General features: G+C 37.4%; 1 protein-coding gene across 1 annotated transcript in view; it reads left to right on the top strand.

The window, feature by feature from the left end:
• LOC120516602 (deubiquitinase DESI2) overlaps positions 1-19,438 on the top strand; it is a 154,463-nt gene that overhangs the window by 95,427 nt on the left and 39,598 nt on the right. Inside the window, exons 2-3 of the mRNA XM_039738388.1 lie at positions 9,259-9,331; positions 18,601-18,694. Of these exons, the coding sequence (XP_039594322.1) occupies positions 9,259-9,331; positions 18,601-18,694 (167 nt within the window). The remainder of the gene's footprint in view (positions 1-9,258; positions 9,332-18,600; positions 18,695-19,438) is intronic.

Raw genomic sequence — 19,438 nt, 5'->3', positions numbered from 1 at the left:
GATCATGGGATGTGGGGTATTGTGGGTCTTTAATTGCCAGATGTTTGATCCCATTGGTTATGATGGATTTGATTTGGAACTGTCAATCACATGGCAGAAAGGTGAAGCATTGACTGGTCTGACTCAGCTAGTCCACAAAATTCCTCACAAGTACCAAGCATTGCTGTGGTGTCACAACAATTTAACTGATATTGATTCCTTACATCTATTAATGTTCTGCCATATGAGCAAGGAGTTCATACAGCATAAAAAGGAGCAAACTTTGTTTGTGGATCCTGACTTATAAGCAGGCTGTGTGTCTGAGCACCACTGATATCATGTATGCTCAGAATTCTTCAATCTAATTTTTAGCATTCTGCAACTTGTACACTTTGAGATTTCTTGTCAGTTTTAACACTACTTTTTATTCTATATATTTTCATAAATATACACTTAAGAGATGCAATACTTTGGTCAATGGTTTACATAGAATAATCTATACTAACACCTTGGTAAGTTACAAGAGAAAACAAACCATGCGTATGGGTACATAATTGTTACGTCCATATTACCTTCTATTTATTTATTTATTTATTGTGTTTCTTAAGTTTTATGGATACTATTCAAATTCTTTGATAATTTCAAATATTTGTTACCAGGACTGATGAACCCAAGTTTTACTCCTCCTGTTTATTTATCTTAGCTTATTATGGATAAAGGTTCTCAAATAATATATAGTAACTATATGGAGTATATAGAATATGGCAGCTCAAAAATCATAGATAATATGGAGTGAATTGTCAAAATAACTAATTTCCTACAGCAATTATATGAGTCCCACCCAGGGACATCAAGTTAATATAGGAAATTTGTGTGCAGTGTGAGAAGATGGATTGATTGATGTTAATTAATTATCAGTTATGCCTTTGGTAATGTCATTAATTAAAGTGGGAGCCTTACTAAAATATTTATTTTCCTTACCTTTCTCTGTAAAGAGGGGTTTTTAAGCCATTAGACGTGCATCAAGGTAACTGAAGCACACTCAATTTAAGAAACTGAATAATACAATTTATTGATAAACACAAGAGTTATAGAAATATGATAACTGCATATGTATATCAACTTAGATGGGAAGCTAGACAGACTAACGTGACACTGGCTGTTTACTTACTATTTAGAGCTCTTATTTATCCTGGTACAGAAACAGTTTTATGATACCAAGCCTTCAAGAATGATGTCTCATGCTGTCTGGAGCTGAGTCTGTATGGCTCTGGGTTCAAGTGATAACTCTTCTTTTGTTGGAATGCACTCTTGGTGCTTGAGAAGCAACATTACTTTTTCAAGAAGGAAGCTTCAGCACCATCACTCTTCTACTAGAAGCAGCCTTCTCAGGCAGGCCTCTGTCAATGGTACAGATCCTGGCTTGGCAGAGTTGATCTAAGAACTAGTTCAGGATATCCTGCTCTATGGAGAGTAGCTTCCAAGCCAAAAGTTTGTGAACTTCTTGCTGTGTTTCACAGCTTTCAGCTACCCCAAAGAGAGAATGATTCATCAGCTTTCAGCTTGCTTCCAAAGAGGAAGAAGATACAGTATGAAAGCAGTGAGTTTTGAAGACAGCTGTAACCACTGATGATTGGATGAAACTCCACTTACAAATCCAATGCCCACTTATAGTTGCTTTTATTCGTCTATCCCATCCAACCAGAGTTTAGTTTGTGGTTACAAACCTAAAATGAATGTCCATTTGGGAACTTTTTTTGCCTGAAGGAGTCCCTGCAGAGGTGTTAAACTCTGATTTACACCTTTGTTATCAGATGAAGTAAAATGCTGACCAAAGTGTTACTAGTTCATCCATTTACTCTAAAATGCAAGGGGTTGATGCATCTGTTTTACTGCATCCCTGTTAAATCTACTGACTTAACAAGCATTGTGTGCCACTTAAAGCCTAGCAAAATGGCCAGTGCCCATTTGTCCAGCAGTACCTGCATACATTTGACCATATAGTGTAAAATGACTCAATTTTCTCTTGATAAACCAACTGCAGTGTCAGAAGGATGTAATGTTACTATGACATATACTTGTCTCCTTTTCAAGGTGTTGTTCTGCAAGTTCACCTATTCCATCTTACAGCCATAGTCCCATCACATATGAGAATATGTTATCATTTAACCATTTTGAAACATCACATGGAACAGACAGGAGTTGGGGTGATCTTGCTGCAAAGATGACATTGAATTGAATGCAATGTTGCATGGAGCTGTAACCAACAGGGTAGTTTTTATGACCTCCATAAGATATTGCTTACCCTACGTAGCCTCAGCCAGCTTAGAACAGTTGATTTTTTTTTTTTCTTTACGTCCATTTCTTTCTTTTACTGGAATCTTTTCTTTTTACATTTTGGCAGTAATCATTTTTTATTTAATGTCAAATAAGACTGTCCTTTCCAGTTATAGTCTGAACAATTTGAGCAAGTCATGTCAGGTGATAAACAGTTCACTTTTCATTTTATTGTGCTTTTTCAAGTGTTTTATTACCATATGCCATTTTTGTGCAATCCCTAACCTTGTCTACATCTGACCCTGACATCTGACATCTGATCAAAAATAAAGCCAGTTAATACTGAAAAGAGACCAAATTGCTGTATGGACCAAGCTGTGGCGTGGTCATGTTTTTCTTTCTTTCTTTCTCTCTTTTTTCTCTTTCTTTCTTTCTCTCTTTCTTTCTCTCTCTCTCTTTTTCTTTCTTTCACATTATTCTCCTTACTGAGTTTCCATCACATGTCTTATTTACATGTAGTTCTCAGGGGACTGTCCGCTTTGATGGAGAACTGCTTCTGGTGACAATTACCAGTAGGCATTCATCCTAATTCTTCTTACAGTACCCATGTAAATAGGCCCTGTATTGTGCTGATAATATAGCTGTATATTTTTAGTCAGACCGCTGCTGCTTACGGCCTGTGTCACTAGTGATATTTTTTTAGTTTGTTAATATTTATTCTTGATTTTACATTTACAAAGCAGTGAACGGTTTGCCAAAAAAAGCTGCATTGCCTACAGGTTTTCTGTGGTTGAAAGGGATAACATGGTTTTTTTGGAAACTGACATTTTTATTTCAGCCTAATTTTTTGCATTTTGAAGCGAGTTGATGTCTTGAGCGGACATTTTTTTTTTTATAACCAACAGCCTTTTATGGGTTCTTTGTGCTATGATAAATTCAAGACTGAAAAACATTTATTACAGAAAGTTACAGGAAATTGAAGCAGGTACATAAAAACTACATGTAATTGTTGCTTCCTTCATATTTTATAATTATAGTTTTTTTTTTGTTTCTTCTGAAAAAGCAGTTCTGTATATCTGGTTATCTTTCCAAGTCCTTCTAATGATAGGCCAGGTGTCTTTATGATACATTTATATGGTGCTCTCTTCCTGTTCTTTACTGGAGGCAATTCTCTTGCTACACAAAGATTTCCTGAAACTACTTGATGTCTGCAATGGAAGCAATTACCAAGCAGATCTTCCGTCATGCAAGCTAGTCATTAAAATCCAATTGGCATGACGCGAGGCTCCTGCAGTATGCTTTTGGTCATGATTGGTGGAGTAGATAATTATTATATACATGCATTTTTGACGAAGTAAAGCTGCAAATCTGAATGATATGAAAAGAATCTAATAGGCCAGGATTCCTGGATTGATGCTGTAACAGTAAGCACTGTTATGGGTTAATTGTTATCTGCCTTTTTACAGTTAAAGACACAGCTGATTTGTAATTAGGGCAATTAAGAGATTTTAAGTCCTTGGCAATCAGGAAATGTGTAAAAGCCTTATTTGCAATTATGAATGGGAAGACATTATATCAGTTTAAAACTGACAATGTATATGATGACATGTAGTAGGGTGTTGTACCATGTTAGCCATTATGAATGTAGTGAGAAGTCAAACAAAATTTCACCTTTTATTGGCTAACTAAAAAGATTCTAATATGCAAGCTTTCAAGGCAACTCACGCCCCTTCTTCAGTCAGGACGTAGTCTTGATGATGATGTCACATTAAGAGTACTTATCTCCAGGTATCTCTTAAGGCCCTGTCACATTACATGATGTTTTCCTTTTTTTGTTGCAGACATTTATGTAGCACTTTTCTAGCTTCTCAAAATGCTTTACATAGACAATGGGGAGCCACTTTAAACACCGCAAATGTTTAGTATCCACCTGGATTAAATTTTTGTGACCGTATGCTCACCACACATTACCTATCAGGTGGTAAAAGCGTGAGACACTTAGACACTTAGGAAGGAACACAGGATAATTAGGGGATCAGAATATAAATGAACAAAGCTGTAATGGGAAATTTATCCAGGACATCAAGGTACACACTACTCTTCCTTTGAAAGATGCCCATTGATATTTTGAGACCACAGAGAGTTGGTTTTACATCTCATCCAAAGGATGGCACCATTTTTTTTTTCTTTTCATTTATTTCATCAGTGTTCCTGTTATTGCACTGGGGCATTGCGATCTATATTCTGACCACAGGGTAAACGCCCCCTGCTGGCCTCACCAACACCTCTCCCAGCCTCAACATCAGCTCTCCAGGTTCTTCCATCTAAGTACTGGCCAGGCCGAAACTGCTTAACTTCAAGTAGACAGCCTGTTTTGAAGTGCAATCCTAGCTAGTCAGAGACAGTCATGTAGTCTGACATCTGCACAGACTTGCTTATACTAATTTTGCGTGTACAGAGCACATTCATGGTAGATATCTGTACACATTCATATTACATTTGGATCAATTGCAAGTTTAATTTGAACATTCAAACAAAATGAGAAAACAGAATGGGGTCATGTGGGAACTTTAAGATTTCACTGCATTTTAATGTGCAAACTGTAAAGATCATCCTTGATCTGTAGGGTTTTTTTTTTTTTAGGATTTCATTCTCTCTTTGAATGTGTTAAAGTCCGACCTTCAGGATTTCTTTTGTACTTATATTATCTACCAAACAGTTTATGGTAATTAAATTCATGAAATAATTGTTTATTTCTACTATTCTCGCACATTAAGTAACTTGTGTCAGACAATGAAGCTTTGAAAGTGAGCTTATTCCATTCATGGTATTCAGTATAACCCACTATTCAATAAGGCAAAAATCTCTATCGCTCATTTGATGAGCAGTTGTGGTAATGTATATTGTGGTGCAGAAGGCTACAGTGAAATCATTTAAAACCTTTTTAATAAAGCATCATTAAGGATCTTGATATTTAGTTAATTTGGTGTTCTGTCTCATTCCTGTCTGTCTGTCTATACCTGATTCTTTTACACAAATTTCAGATTTTTGTAATTTGTGTTTTACTTTGATAAAAATCTAATTTAGTTAAAGTATAAATTCTTACATATGTTGTGTTGTTGGCCATGCTAACCACCCATCCTTGATCAAACCCACTTAATTCAGTTTATAGTCATCTGTGGTAGAACATGTTTTAGCAACATGAAGAATTAGTGTTGGGCAAGGCAGCAGTCCATCTTTGTGCACATCCCTGCATACATCCATGCTCTCACATCAATCTAGCCACAAGCTGCCTGACACAAATGTCTTTGAGATGTGGGAGTAAAAGTGTGGAGAAACGGAGAGAATGTGCAAACTGCACATTAATTGGAAGGCTGGGTGTGTCAGAACAAGATACTGTTGCAGTTGATTTTTGGTTTAAATGTTTTAATCAAAAAAATACTTTTTTTTGAGAAACCATACACAATTATGTTTAAACAAATACTTTACTGCAAACAGTAGCTTATAAATACAGTAACTAAATAAGTGTAGAAGTTGTAACTACTTATAAAAATGCATCCTAAATGTTGTGCCCCAAATGTGGATTGAGAGGTAAATTGCAGATATTTAAGAATGACTACCTTTTTGAAGCAATGCTATCAAATATAATATTTTAAGTTTTCTGTCTGTCCTTTATCATTTGGTTGGAAACTGGAATGTTTAAAACTTTGCAGTATATGTATTCGTACTGAGTTTTGCCCCTACCCCACATTACCCATAAAACCTCTTGTATGATGTCACTTTGTAATTGGTCCATTTAGGTGGCATCAGTGACACCTGTGCATTATTTAGTGCTAAAGTATTCATCATGTCTGCGTTCATTATATTTCAGCACAATTTTGAAATTAATATTTTAATTGCTGCTGCTTGATTACATGCTGTTGATAAAGGGTGATGTGTCTTCTCTGGTTAATTTTCTAAAACATTTCTGTCTAAAAAAAAAAACAAACTGCTGGTAAGAGAAAGAAGTTTGTCACTATGGGGAGCCAGTTAGCTGTGCAGCAGCACAGGCATACTCCCAACAAATGGATCTTAAATTAAAAAAAATTTCAATGCGGGGTCATAGCAAGTGTTGGGCTATCAAAGCAGACAATTAAACCATATTTTCATTGTTGTTATTATTAGCAAGAAATAAAATGATTCAACTCCAGTGTCCATAAGCACAACAACACTGACCAAATGAAAAGTAGAAAATACATAATTTGTAATCCTGATTCTAGGTGACCCAAAGTGGGTATGGTGAGAGTCAGATAAGGCACAGAACCTGTCATAAAAGGTGTCAGATGTGAATGATTTCTGGGATATACTATATAACTGAATTGCTGATTGATGTTGAGAAAGTTTCTCATCATTGCCTCTGCCAACACATAAGGTAACAGTCGCATCTAGGAATAAGTACCTTTCCTGTCAAAAGCTCTTGAGCGTGTTGTAGCCTCCCAGCTCACCAATTACTTAACCAGTAATAACTTGATGGAACCCTTTCAGTCTGGTTTCAGGGCGCGGCACAGCTGTGAAACTGCTCTGCTACAGGTAACCAATGATTTGCTTATGGCAGCAGACTCTGGACAAACCAGCATAATAATTCTATTAGACCTCAGTGCAGCATTTGACACTGTCAGACATGACATTCTACTGTCCAGAATGGAGAACTTGCTGGGTATTTCAGGCACTGCCCTCCAGTGGTTCAAGTCCTATCTGACTGATAGGCAAGAGTTTATTAGTCTTGGCAACAGCAGATCCAGCTTGACGCCAGACACACAAGGAGTTCTTCTGTATTTATGTGCTTCCCCTTGGTCATATTATTCATAGTTATGGACTAGGCTATCATTTTTATGCAGATGATGCTCAACTCTACTTCAGTGTTAAAAGTGGAGCTTCATCAGAGCTTTCTCAGCTCACAACCTGCCTTAGTGAAATTAAAACCTGGATGGAGCAGAACTCTTTAAAATTAAACTGCAACAAAACTGAACTCCTGCAAATTGGGACTAAAATGCAACTTAATAAAATGATCTCCTTCCCAGTCAAATTTGGAGGTGATCTCATCAGACCTGCCTCTACTGCAAAGAATCTTGGTGTCATTTTTGATTCCTTCCTTTTTTTACTCCGCCCACATAAATCACATTAAGAAACTTTCTTACTTTCACCTCAATAACATATCCCATGTTCGCTCCTTCCTCTGCTTTTCTAATGATGAGAAACTCGTCCATGCTTTTATCACATCCTGCATCAATTATTGTAACTCGCTGCTGGCAGGTGCCCTTTCTAATCTTATATCACAGCTCCAACTTATTCAAAACTCAGCTGCAAGAGTCCTTACTCGAACCAACAGCAGCAAGCACATCACACCCATCCTGCTCTGTTTTCACTGGCTCCCTGTGTCTTACAGAATCGAATATAAAATCCCACTAATAACCTACAAAGCTTTAAATAACCTTGCGCCAAACTACATCAGTGACCTTCTCCATCACTATGTGCCTGCCCGCCCACTAAGGTCCTCTGATTCTGGCAATCTTGTTGTGCCCCACAATAATCTACACTCCATAGATGACAGGGCCTTCAGCTGTATACCGTCCAAACTCTGGAATGACCTATCGAAATTAATCAGGTCAGCTGACTCCATGAATTCTTTTAAAAAACAACTCAAAACTCATCAGGCTTTTAGCTCTGCTTGACTTTATTACCCTTCTCTCAGTTTACCTTTATGTCAAGATGCTCATGTAACCTGTGTGTGTGTGCTAGACCATCAGTTACTTTGTCTGTTAGACTTTCTCTGAATTAACTGTCTTAATCTTCTTTATTTATTTATTTGGTTTGTACAATGCTATATACTGTATTCCCTGCTGTTCTTTCTTATATTCTGTAAGTGCCTTGAGCATGGCAAAGGTGCTATATAAATAAAATGTATTATTATTATTTATTATTATTATTTAAGTAGTAGTATTGTCATGTGAACAGAGTATAGTGACATTCTTCCTTGATTTGAAATCAACATATAGTGTGTTGTCTCATAATAATCAAGAATTGTTTAAAATGCATATCCCTGTATTATTTAATAGAAAACTCAAAACAGCCTGTCTGATGTACTCCTTACCCTTTTCCAAAATGTATGGTGCAAGAAAGACAAAAGTTACTTAGCAACTTTATGTTTTGTGGTGGCCAGGTTACCTAGCTGCTTAATGAACAGTGTGACAAGACACGCATTGTCTAGGTATTGTTACAGAAACAAGAGGATGACTGTACAGTGCTAAAAGAGCATTTTTACTATACTTGCAAGCAAAATATTCAAATAAAATAATCTAACCATTATGATCATATCCAAATAGGCAATATCTCTGTAGCATGCATTTTGCCATATCACAGTGTGTCATTAACTTAATGAATTCAGACAGCCTTGTGGACTAAAGGCAAGACTTCTGATTTTGGCTACATAATTAACTAGCCTCGCTCTCTGAGTGTATGTTGCTCTCAGGGATAAAGGAAAAGGGGCATAATCCTGTCGCCAATAAGGCCCCGACATTGTCAAGTCTACCCTTAGATACAGAAAATATGTAGGCTCATTTAGCCATACGCCCCATTTGTCATGCAAGTGGAAAAACATAAAATACACTTGATTGTAAAAAGTTTCAGTATGTGTCTTGAAGATGGGACATTAAATGAGAAGAAAAGGTTGAGTAGCAGGTAGGCATCATCTGAGGGTTTTTTGGGTTTAAGAGAGGTAAACTTGACCTAGGGAGAGTTGGATTAAGCTAATTTATGTTAAATGTGGTGTGTTTTATTTCTTGTTTTTATTTGTGAATTTTGATGAATAAGAAAAGTAATAAAATTGCTTCCACATCAACTATATGAATGAATGTTTAGCCAGCAATATGTTATTGAAACATAAATCCCATGATGCACAGTGTTACTCTTTACTGAAATGATTCTGACATATCTTTTTTTTTTTTTTTTCCCCCCCACCCCTAGTATTGGATCAACGAATTCACCACATCATTGGGAATTGGGGTCTTTCACTCAGGAATAGAAGTATATGGAAGAGGTAAGAGTTTATACATTAAGGTTTAGCTTCTTAACGAACAAGTTTTGTATGAGTTGCCATGGTGCCATCTATTGGCAATACAAGAAGCAAGAATTAGAAAAAATATATACCTGTATATAACAATAAATGGTGTGAAGAAAGAAACCTTTACACCTACGACATTTATAATATTAATGACATCATCAGAAAAGCCCAGAGACACTGTTTGTATTTTGCTTTAAAGAGAATCCTAGTAATTATTTTTTGTTTCTTTATTTAGCAGTTCTTGAAGTCATACTGAATTGTTTGTTACTGTACTACAGTTCATTGTCTCAGACAAAGAGGAGAGAGAAGCACAGCTTAAACTCATAGATGTTAATAGCATTAGAAATTGATTTTGTCCCCAGTAATTAAACAAATTTGTGGATCCTGAGATAAATAACAGATTTTGTTTAAAATGTGCCCACATTTCCTCTTTTCACACTTATTTGCTCATTTATACAGCTTTAGTTTTTAGAGCGTGGCTAGCTAATGGGCAGTCATCTGAGGTAAAATGCCCCAAACTTTTAAACATTTTATACATGATTGTGTTTCACAAAATAAGATTGAACTAAGCAGGTTAAAGTGATTTCAATGGAAATATAAAACCCTGAGTTTTGAGTATTTGTGTTCTAAATCAGAAATACTATCCCCTATCTAAGGTAACATAAAGCAAGTAAGGGGATTCTGAATCCATCAGCATTTTCTTATTTTGGTTGTACTTGATATTCTTGGAGGAACTTAATTCACCTAGGCTCAAAAATTCCACATACTTAAATCATGGAATTCAAATGCTGTTCGCTGTGATTATTTTAAACACTAGTCGAATAATTTAATCTGACCACCGTGTTTTAGGTTGATGTAACTTATTTGAGTCATTTAATCTTATTTCAATTGATAACCATTAAACAGTTTTGTTAAACCCAGTTATGGCATGTTAACCAAACACAATTCAAATGCATCCTATCTCATTGCATGATAATTTCCTATCAATTAATTTAGCCCGAGATCCAAAAAATTTAGAAATCATATTTCCACATTTTTTTAAGTTGGCAATTCTGCTGCAATTTGATAACCAATTGCTTATTAACATCATCATTAAATAACATTACTAACAAGTAGCCAATTATAGAAAATGGTGTAATTAACTTATTACTAGCCTTACCAGCATGTCCTGCCATCTGTGAAATGAAGACTTTAATATTGGACAGGGGCACTGCACTTAAAGCTGAAGGATGAGAATTTATATGCTTCCATGTGTACAGTTCATGTGATTTGTGTACTTAAACACTTCTTGTAAATATACTTGTATGCATATACAACTTCTTATTGAATTAAGTAACACATTTAAGCAGAAAATACTTCCTTATATGCAATATTTTGAGTAAACACTGTTGTCATTGGGAATTAGTTTTCCTTGTTTCTCTGTATGAAGAACATTTCCACTTTTACTCTTTAGCTCACTGTAGACCAAGTAATATATGCTTGGCCATATGTAAAAACTGGCAAGGATAAATAAATACTAACAATATTTAGAGTTTGCCAAACAGTGGAGATGTAGGGAATGGGACACATGCTTGTACACCGAAATGCACTATGGAAATGAGTGCAATAATAAGAGTATAAATGCACACATCTATATCAGCCTTAAAATCTGTATTCTTTACACAGGGTGGCCAAAGTAGAGTTTCTGGTTTGTGTTTATTACTTCTCAAATATTCACTGCATTCAGTTCTGGGTGTTGCGTAGCTTTAGGTTATATGCTGCTATGGATATACAAGCGAGATTCATTGTTATGATACCTAAAGTGTCATCCTTAAGCTTGTACAATAATACAAAATTTATAGGTGAACATTGTCATACATGGAAGAAAAGTGTGCTGTTACGATAATATAGGATATGGCAGCTATGGTCGTTATCATTCCCTGACATTTTGCATTATGTTTATATAAAGGTTGGTCATTTAACACCAGTTAATTACAATTATCTAAGAAGGCTTTTGACAATCAAAGTAACTGCTTAACTGCAGAAAAGTTCCTAAATATCAACAAAAATGTCACTCTACCCTAATCCCTTTTCCCTAATTTTGTGGCAACACTGATATGTTTTGTTTAAGCATAAAGGAACCTAATTATGACATCTAACAAAATTGTTTATTTTAGAAAATATGTGAAACCTAAAATATTTGCATTCTAACTGCAAATTTTTACAAAAATATTTTTTAAAGCTTAAAAACATATTCATTTTTCAATAATATCAGTTTAAGGTGTTTCAGTAATGGCAACATTCTCCAAAACATATTTCTTGCTATGTTGCTGTTTTTTAAAATTCAGTTACTGTCATGCATTGTACAATGGCTGACCTTGTGCTTTGAGCCCCAAAGGTCTTGCAAAACGACAATTTTCCCTTGGGGATTAACAGAGTACATCAAATCAAATAGTAAACACCCAGAAACCATATGGGGGAAAAAACGAGAACACTATTATTTAGTAACTCCTGGAACCACCATTAGCAGCAAGAACTTGAATGTCTTCTGTAGGAGATTGTCAGTCTCTTGTGTCATTCGGAGAAAGTCTGGCCCACTCTTTTTTATAATGTTGCTTCATACATAGATTATACTACTTAATGTGATAACCAAGAAAGTTAAGGCACTTATACTACAAATGTATAGATAAAGATTTAAAACATGCTCATTTTGGATAAAGTTGAATTAGCTGCGTAACTACAACATACCTCAGATACCTTAGCACAGGCACATGAAAAAAGTAAGTAGACTCCTTGGAAATTGTTGACTTTTTCAACATATTTGAACAAGCAAACTGTGCTTACAAGTAAAGGGGATAAACCTGAATAAAACTCAAGGAAAATGTGACTTTTTAATCATTTATTCAACAGAAATATTAGTAGATGTAGTGGCCTACTGGGGAAAAAGTAAGCACATCCGTGGCTTCTGAAGCTCTTATTGCCTCCTTTTTTCAGAAACAACTTCTTGTAGATGTGCACTTTTTTCTGCATAACTGCAATTTTTTCTTGCATGTGCTGCCAACAACATTTAAATGGGATTCAAATCAGGGCTTTGACCAGGCTTAGTCCATATTTCTTCTTTTAGTGCCATTCCTAGACGTATTTGCTAGTGTGTTTCAGATAATTGTGTTAAAAGGTCCAGTACAACTTCAAGTTTAAGAGAGAGGGCCCCTCACAATCTCCTCAAACACTCTTTAATGTGATGTAAAATCCATAGTTGACTCTGACTGCAATCTGCCCAGGTCCTGAGACTTCAAAAGTAGTCCAAAAACAATGTTTCAATCACAGTGTTTCAGAGCTGGTACTGTATGAAGTGGTTATTCTGAAATGCTTTTTTTGTTTGCGACAAACATGTCTCTTGTTACTGTTGCCAGACAACTCTGTCTTTGATACATCTGTCGAGAGCACATTGTTCTATAAGGTCTGGTATTTGTCTGGATTTGAATGGCGAATTGTAATCTTGCTCTAATGTTCAATTTTGTACAGCAAAGGCATTTTCTTGAAACACTTCACATGCAGTTCAAATTTGTGCAATTTTGTGCACAGTGTACCAGATGCACTTTGACACTAACTTTTGTAAAAGTTGCAGATCCCACCATGACATTTTGGGGTTCTTGGACACTTCTTTTAGCATCTTTCTGTGAGCCATAGAGAGCTCTTTTGATCTTGGTTCAATGACACCATATATGTCAATAGCAAAGAGAACACCTTCCTGTTCAAATATTTTGAAACAGTCAGCCAGTTTCCATGGGGTGAACTTACTATTTTTTTTTTTTTCTTGAAGTCCTTTTTTTAATTGATTAAAATTAATTCTTTAAGGAAAGAATTTTAGGTGTACTTTCTATTTATTGGTCAAAAAATGAATGCATGCAACAGAAAAAGAAGTTGGTAAATACAAACTAGCTTTTAAAACATTTAAGTGGCGCCACATGCTTTAGCAGCTGCGACAGAAATATGTTGCTAATCAGTATTTCATACGTAGTTTGAGTCATTTGTGCCTGTGTTTTCCTTATATTATTATTTGTATTATACCAGATTTGGTCCCCATTTAGCAAGATCTGCGCACATCTGTTTAGCTGAAATCTGGAGATTCATACAGCCAATCCAGTATACACTTTCTTTTTCTTAATCCGTTCCTTTAAGGATTTGCACAGTCCATTTTTATATATATATACTGGAGTACCCAATTTATGGGTTCAGTTTAGCTTCCCGACATTAGGCCAAACATTCTTCTCCAGAACATCTTGGTATAACTTCAATTAATGATTGTAAGTTGTCCAGGCCAGAGAGCAAAGGAATAGCACCAAACAATAACTATCCAGTAAGACTGGTCTTCCTTGGCAGTGATAAGGATGTGTCGGTGGTAAGCAGTATTAATTTTCTTGCCATACATCCAATATGGCTGCTCTTCCTTGGCATTAGATGTGATGAGTACAAAAAGTGTCTCTGTGAGTAACAACCTCTCTGTTTCTGTGTTTGTGATCGGCTCTTATTAAAGCTCGAGGAACAGTTGAGAGGATTTCTCTACCTGAGGCAAAAGGTCTGTTCATTGATGGACCAGTAGACAGTAAGTGGTGATGGACCAGTAGACAGTAAGTGGTATGTCATGTGGTGTCGGGGAGCAGACAGTCCTTTCTTTTTATTTTCAGAACCATTATTCTGTTAATCAGAATACCATTTTACTTGTACTGGATTCAGATAAGAATATAAACAAAATACATCCATCCATCCATTATCCAACGTGCTATATCCTAACTACAGGGTCATGGGAGTCTGCTGGAGCTAATCCCAGCCAACACAGAGTGCAAGGCAGGAGACAAACCCCGGGCAGGGCACACACACCCACACACCAAGCACACAGTAGGGACAATTTAGAATCACCAGTGTATCTAACCTGCATGTCTTTGGACTGTGGGAGGAACCCGGGGAATCCGGAGGAAACCCACACAGACACGGGGAACCGCAAACCCGGGTCGCCTAACTTCGAGGCAGCAGCACTACCCACTGCGCCATCGTGCCGCCCTAGATAATCTACATAAACTAAACATGACTAGCGATGTCTTAATTTTTTTAAGTAAGGCTTTCTTATTATAGCCTTATTATATTGCATTATATTGTTTTCTAATTAGTACTATTCAGGTCATAAAATAAAAAAACGCGGTCACTGATTACAGTCGCAAGAAGGCATGTGAATGAATATGAATAATATGAATAATGTTGCATCAGTGCCACAAAGTTTTCCTAAATGTACTATAGAGTTCATAAAATTAATTATTCCAAATATCATATATATACCTATGTCTATGTTTCTTGTCAGTGTGGCTTTGAGATCATGGACCATAAGGTGCATACTAATTCAGCGTGAGCAGGAACACTCAATAGAAGTGAATTGAAAAAATTGAACTGACAATGATATACAAGGAAGGCAGATTCACCAGCATTTGTGTGTCAGCTTTTTTTCCCTCCGGATCAGAGAATTTCCAGCTCCATTGTCTCAAAGCACCATTCACATCTACTGTTATTCCCAGTTTCAGATAAAAACTAGCAGTGTCAGATCTGGGGTAAGTTTGGGTTAGTGTTGTATCGTGACTGAGAGAATAAAAGTAAAAAAAGGTAACTTTTACAAGTACTATAAATTTACAGTGGCTGTTACAGACATAAATCAAATGTATGCTTTTATCGTATATTATTAACAATAAGAGCAGCTCACTACTCAAAACGGTAAACTAACGACAAGAGAGCTGGTTTCTAACTCGTGACCTGTGGATTATAAATCAGCAGTTCTTACCGCTGCACCAGTGAAGCTGTCATATTGCCTTTATACCTTTTTGTGAAAGTGTTCATTTGATATTTGGACTTCACACATATACAGTTCATGTCTACATTTTGTCATTTATTAATAAAACATGAAAAATGTTTCTGTTTTAACAATGTGTTTACATATTGTTGTAGACACGGAACACACATGAAATTATTTTCCCTGTACAACTCTAGGTAACTCACTCCCAGATAATCTAGGCTTGAACTGGGAGATCTTCTTGCTGTTTCTGTGGTGGTAGGGGGAATGGGATAGCAGGCTGCTTGTGCTTATTGGCACATTTACAAGACAAAAGATGCTTGATGGAGAGGCGTGAAGGGATTTAAGGTGTGGCTGGGTTTACGAGTTTTTTCATAGGCTTTTGTAATTTTAGTGTTAAACTATGCTGCATGTTTTTGCTAATATATGAATATCTATTTTGCTAGATAATAAAGCCCTGTTATTGATGCAAAAGTATTTGTTTTTTCTAAAATAAGAGTCTCTTCTATTTTTTTATTTAGATATTGTGAGTTCAGTGAGTGAATTGATGTATGTTTTTATGCATGAAAAATTTGTTTCTGTTACAAAAATTTTTTTTGAATTTTTACTGCATAAAGGTTTTATTTCTTTTCCAGTTTTTTCACTTTGAAATAAAAAATGTTTTCCCTTCTGTTAGTGTGTTTAATAATTGATTCTTTCTCTTTGAGAATCAAGGTGTGGACAATTGATTCTTACCACAGACTTTTTTTAAATACTTTTTAATATGGAGGAGGACTCGTTCTCTATGTGAATACAAGGTGGTGCAACTCTGGACATGTAAACGTTAAAATCTCCACTTGCTGCAGGGACATCGAACTGTTGGCCGTAAGTCTGCGCTCCTACTACTTGCCCAGAGAGTTTGGACACGTCGTTGTTATTGTTTACATCCCTCCTTGGGCGGACGTGGAGATAGCGGATGACATCATCCATTTCGCTGTTGCTAAACTACAAACGCAGCACCCCGAGGTGCTTGTGCTAATCGCTGGAGACTTGAACCATGTGACGCTGGACAAAAATTACCTGCCTTTTCCCAGTATGTGGATTGTAACACCCTGGGAAATAGGACTATTGACCTACTGTGTGCAAATGTTAAAAATGCATACATCGCCACCCCGCTGCCTGCGCTTGGGAAAGCAGCTCATTACTTGGTTCTGCTTCAGCCTCACTACAAACCAAGAGTGAGGGAGCTACTTACAACCACACGCTTATTCAGGACATGGTCCCCTGCGGCAGAGCAGGCTCTGAGAGACTGCTTTGGAACTACGGACTGAGATATCCTGCAGGGATCTTATAGTGAGAACATTGAGGAGGTTGTTTACTGCACTACTGACTACATAAACTTCTGTATAGGCATTGTAGTTCCAATAAGAACAGTACGCTGCTATGCTAACAACAAGCCATGGATTACAAGTGACATCAAGGGCCTTTTGAATCCGAAGAAAAGGGCTTTTAAAGGCGGTGATCAGCATGAGCTCAAGCGCGTGCAAAAGGAGCTCAGAGTCCAGCTCAGGGCGGCGACAGGAGAAAGCTGGAGCAGAAGTTGCAGAATAACATCATGAAGGAAGTGTGGGATGGGATGAAGATCATCACTGGCTGCAGCTCGAAGCAGGGTGCCACCATCGAAAGAGATGTGGAGAGAGTAAACCAGATGAACAACTTCTTTAACAGGTTTGACCACCCTAACCCACTCTCACCTCGGAGTACTGCACACTCCACCCATCCTTCTCGTGATACCAGCATAGGAGAGATTCGTCCACCCACAATTACAGCAGCCCAGGTAAGCAGAGAGCTGAGGAGATTTCGTGCCAGCAAAGCAGTGGGTCCTGAAGGAGTATCGCCATGACTGCTGAAGGCCTGTGCTTTGGAGCTGGGGAGTCCTCTATAGTGCATCTTCAACCTGAGCCTGGAACAGGTGAAAGTCCAGAGGCTTTGGAAAACTACATCACCCAAGTCCCAAAGGTATTGCTGAATGACTTCTGGCCTGTCGCTCTGACGTCACATATGATGAAGACCATGGAGCGGCTGCTGCTTCACCACCTGAGGCCACAGGTCCGCAACACCCTTGACCCTCTGCAATCCGCCTTCAATGCCATCCAACTTCTGCTCCTTAGGGACAAGCTGACAGAGATGGGAGTAGATTCATACCTGGTGGCATGGATTGTGGACTGTCTTACAGACAGACCTCAGTATGTGCGTCTCGGTAACTGCAGGTCTAACATTGTGGTCAGCAACACTGGAGCGGCGCAGGGGACTGTACTTTCTCCGGTCCTGTTCAGTTTATATACATTGGACTTCCAATACAACTCGGAGTCCTGCCACGTGCAAAGCTTCGCTGACGACACTGCTATCATGGGCTGCATCAGGAGTGGGCAGGAGGAGGATTATAGGAACCTAATCAAGAACTTTGTTAAACAGTGCGACTCAAACCACCTACAACTGAATACCAGCAAAACCAAGGAGCTGGTGGTGGATTTTAGGAGGACCAGGCCCCTCGTGGACCCCGTGATCATCAGAGGTGACTGTGTGCAGAGGGTGCAGGCCTATAAATACCTGGGAGTGCAGCTGGATGATAAATTGGACTGGACTGCCAGTACTGATGCTCTGTGTAAGAAAGGACAGAGCCGACTATACTTCCTTAGAAGGCTGGCGTCCTTCAACCTCTGCAAGAAGATGCTGCAGATGTTCTGTCAGATGGTTGTGACGAGCACCCTCTTCTACACTGGGTGTTCTGGGGAGGCAGCATAAAGAAGAGGGACGCCCCATGCCTTGACAAACTGGCGAGGAAGGCAGGCTCTATTGTAGGCACAGAGCTGGACAGTTTGACATCCGTGGCAGAGCGACAGGCACTGAGCAGGCTCCTGTAAATCATGGAGAATCCACTGCATCCACTGAACAGGATCATCTCCAGACAGAGGAGCAGCTTCAGCAACAGACTGCTGTCACTGTCCGGCTCCACTGACAGACTGAGGAGATTGTTCCTCCCCACACACTATGCGACTCTTTAATTCCACCCGGGGGGGCTAAACGTTAACATTACACAAAGTTATTGTCTGTTATACCTGCATTTTTATCACTGTTTAATTTAATATTGTTTTTTATCAGTATGCTGCTGCTGGAGTATGTGAATTTCCCCTTGGGATTAATAAAGTCTCTCACTCTCTATCTCTCTCTCTCTCTCTCTCTTGCTATCTATATATATGGGATTTCCTTTTTAGAAGCATAGTCCTAGTTTATATGCTTATATATTAACATAAAGTCAAAAAAATTGTCTCCTGATTAACTTGTTATAGTTTATTCCAAAAAAATCAGATTTATGAAATATTGCCTATACCCTTTTAAAATTGAGCACTGTGCATTTTAAATTTTAAATCATATACTTTTTTGCTTTTAGAATTTGCCTATGGTGGCCATCCATATCCATTTTCAGGGATTTTTGAAATTTCACCAGGCGACGCTTCAGAATTGGGGGAAACTTTCAAATTTAAGTGAGTGCATTTTTTACTATTTGTCATGGATGCTCCACTTTCAGATTTTGTTCCTACTATTGCTTTTTAAATATACTGTGTATGTCCCTTTCATCACAATAATTGTAATAACAATAGTTGTTCTACCTGGGTCATGTAGACTTCTATTTTGTGATGTACAATTTTTGTTGTTTTAAACTCTTTGCTAAGGATTGTGGATATAATTCTGACTGCAACATCACTAGTTAATGAAATGCAGTCATCACATTACATATACAAAATGAGTCCGGATATCAGTCTGACCTGCCTTTGGACTTTGAAAGCAATGCCTTATTAACGTTTGTCTTAATACTTTTGACATATTTGAATACTATATGTCAAATCAATGAAGAAGACATCTCCTCCAGAACCAGGGTGCAAATGTATTCAACTGGAATGAGACAGCAGCCTGTTCCACTGCACATCTGTAACAGTTTTCAGTATACACACAAAGAAACTTTTTTTTTTTTATTTGTTACATAAGTGAATGCCACTGGTGCTACCACAGATATTGCTGCATATTCTTACATTTAGCCTCATTCTCACCAGTGTTTTTTTAATGAATGTATTTGGTCCATATGATAATCTCACATATTATACCACCAGAGAATATTTAATTAAATATTGGTCAGACTGACAAGTATGAATTTCACTGTACTCTGTACACATAAAAATATAAACTTACTTACTCTGCCATAATAATGCTTTAAGTATTTGTAAATTTTC

The sequence above is a fragment of the Polypterus senegalus genome, chromosome 16 (assembly GCF_016835505.1).
Source record: "Polypterus senegalus isolate Bchr_013 chromosome 16, ASM1683550v1, whole genome shotgun sequence".
In the NCBI taxonomy this organism is placed as follows: Eukaryota; Metazoa; Chordata; class Cladistia; order Polypteriformes; family Polypteridae; genus Polypterus; species Polypterus senegalus.
Note: the sequence above shows the minus strand (reverse complement) of the source record. Positions and strands in the feature narration are given on the sequence as shown.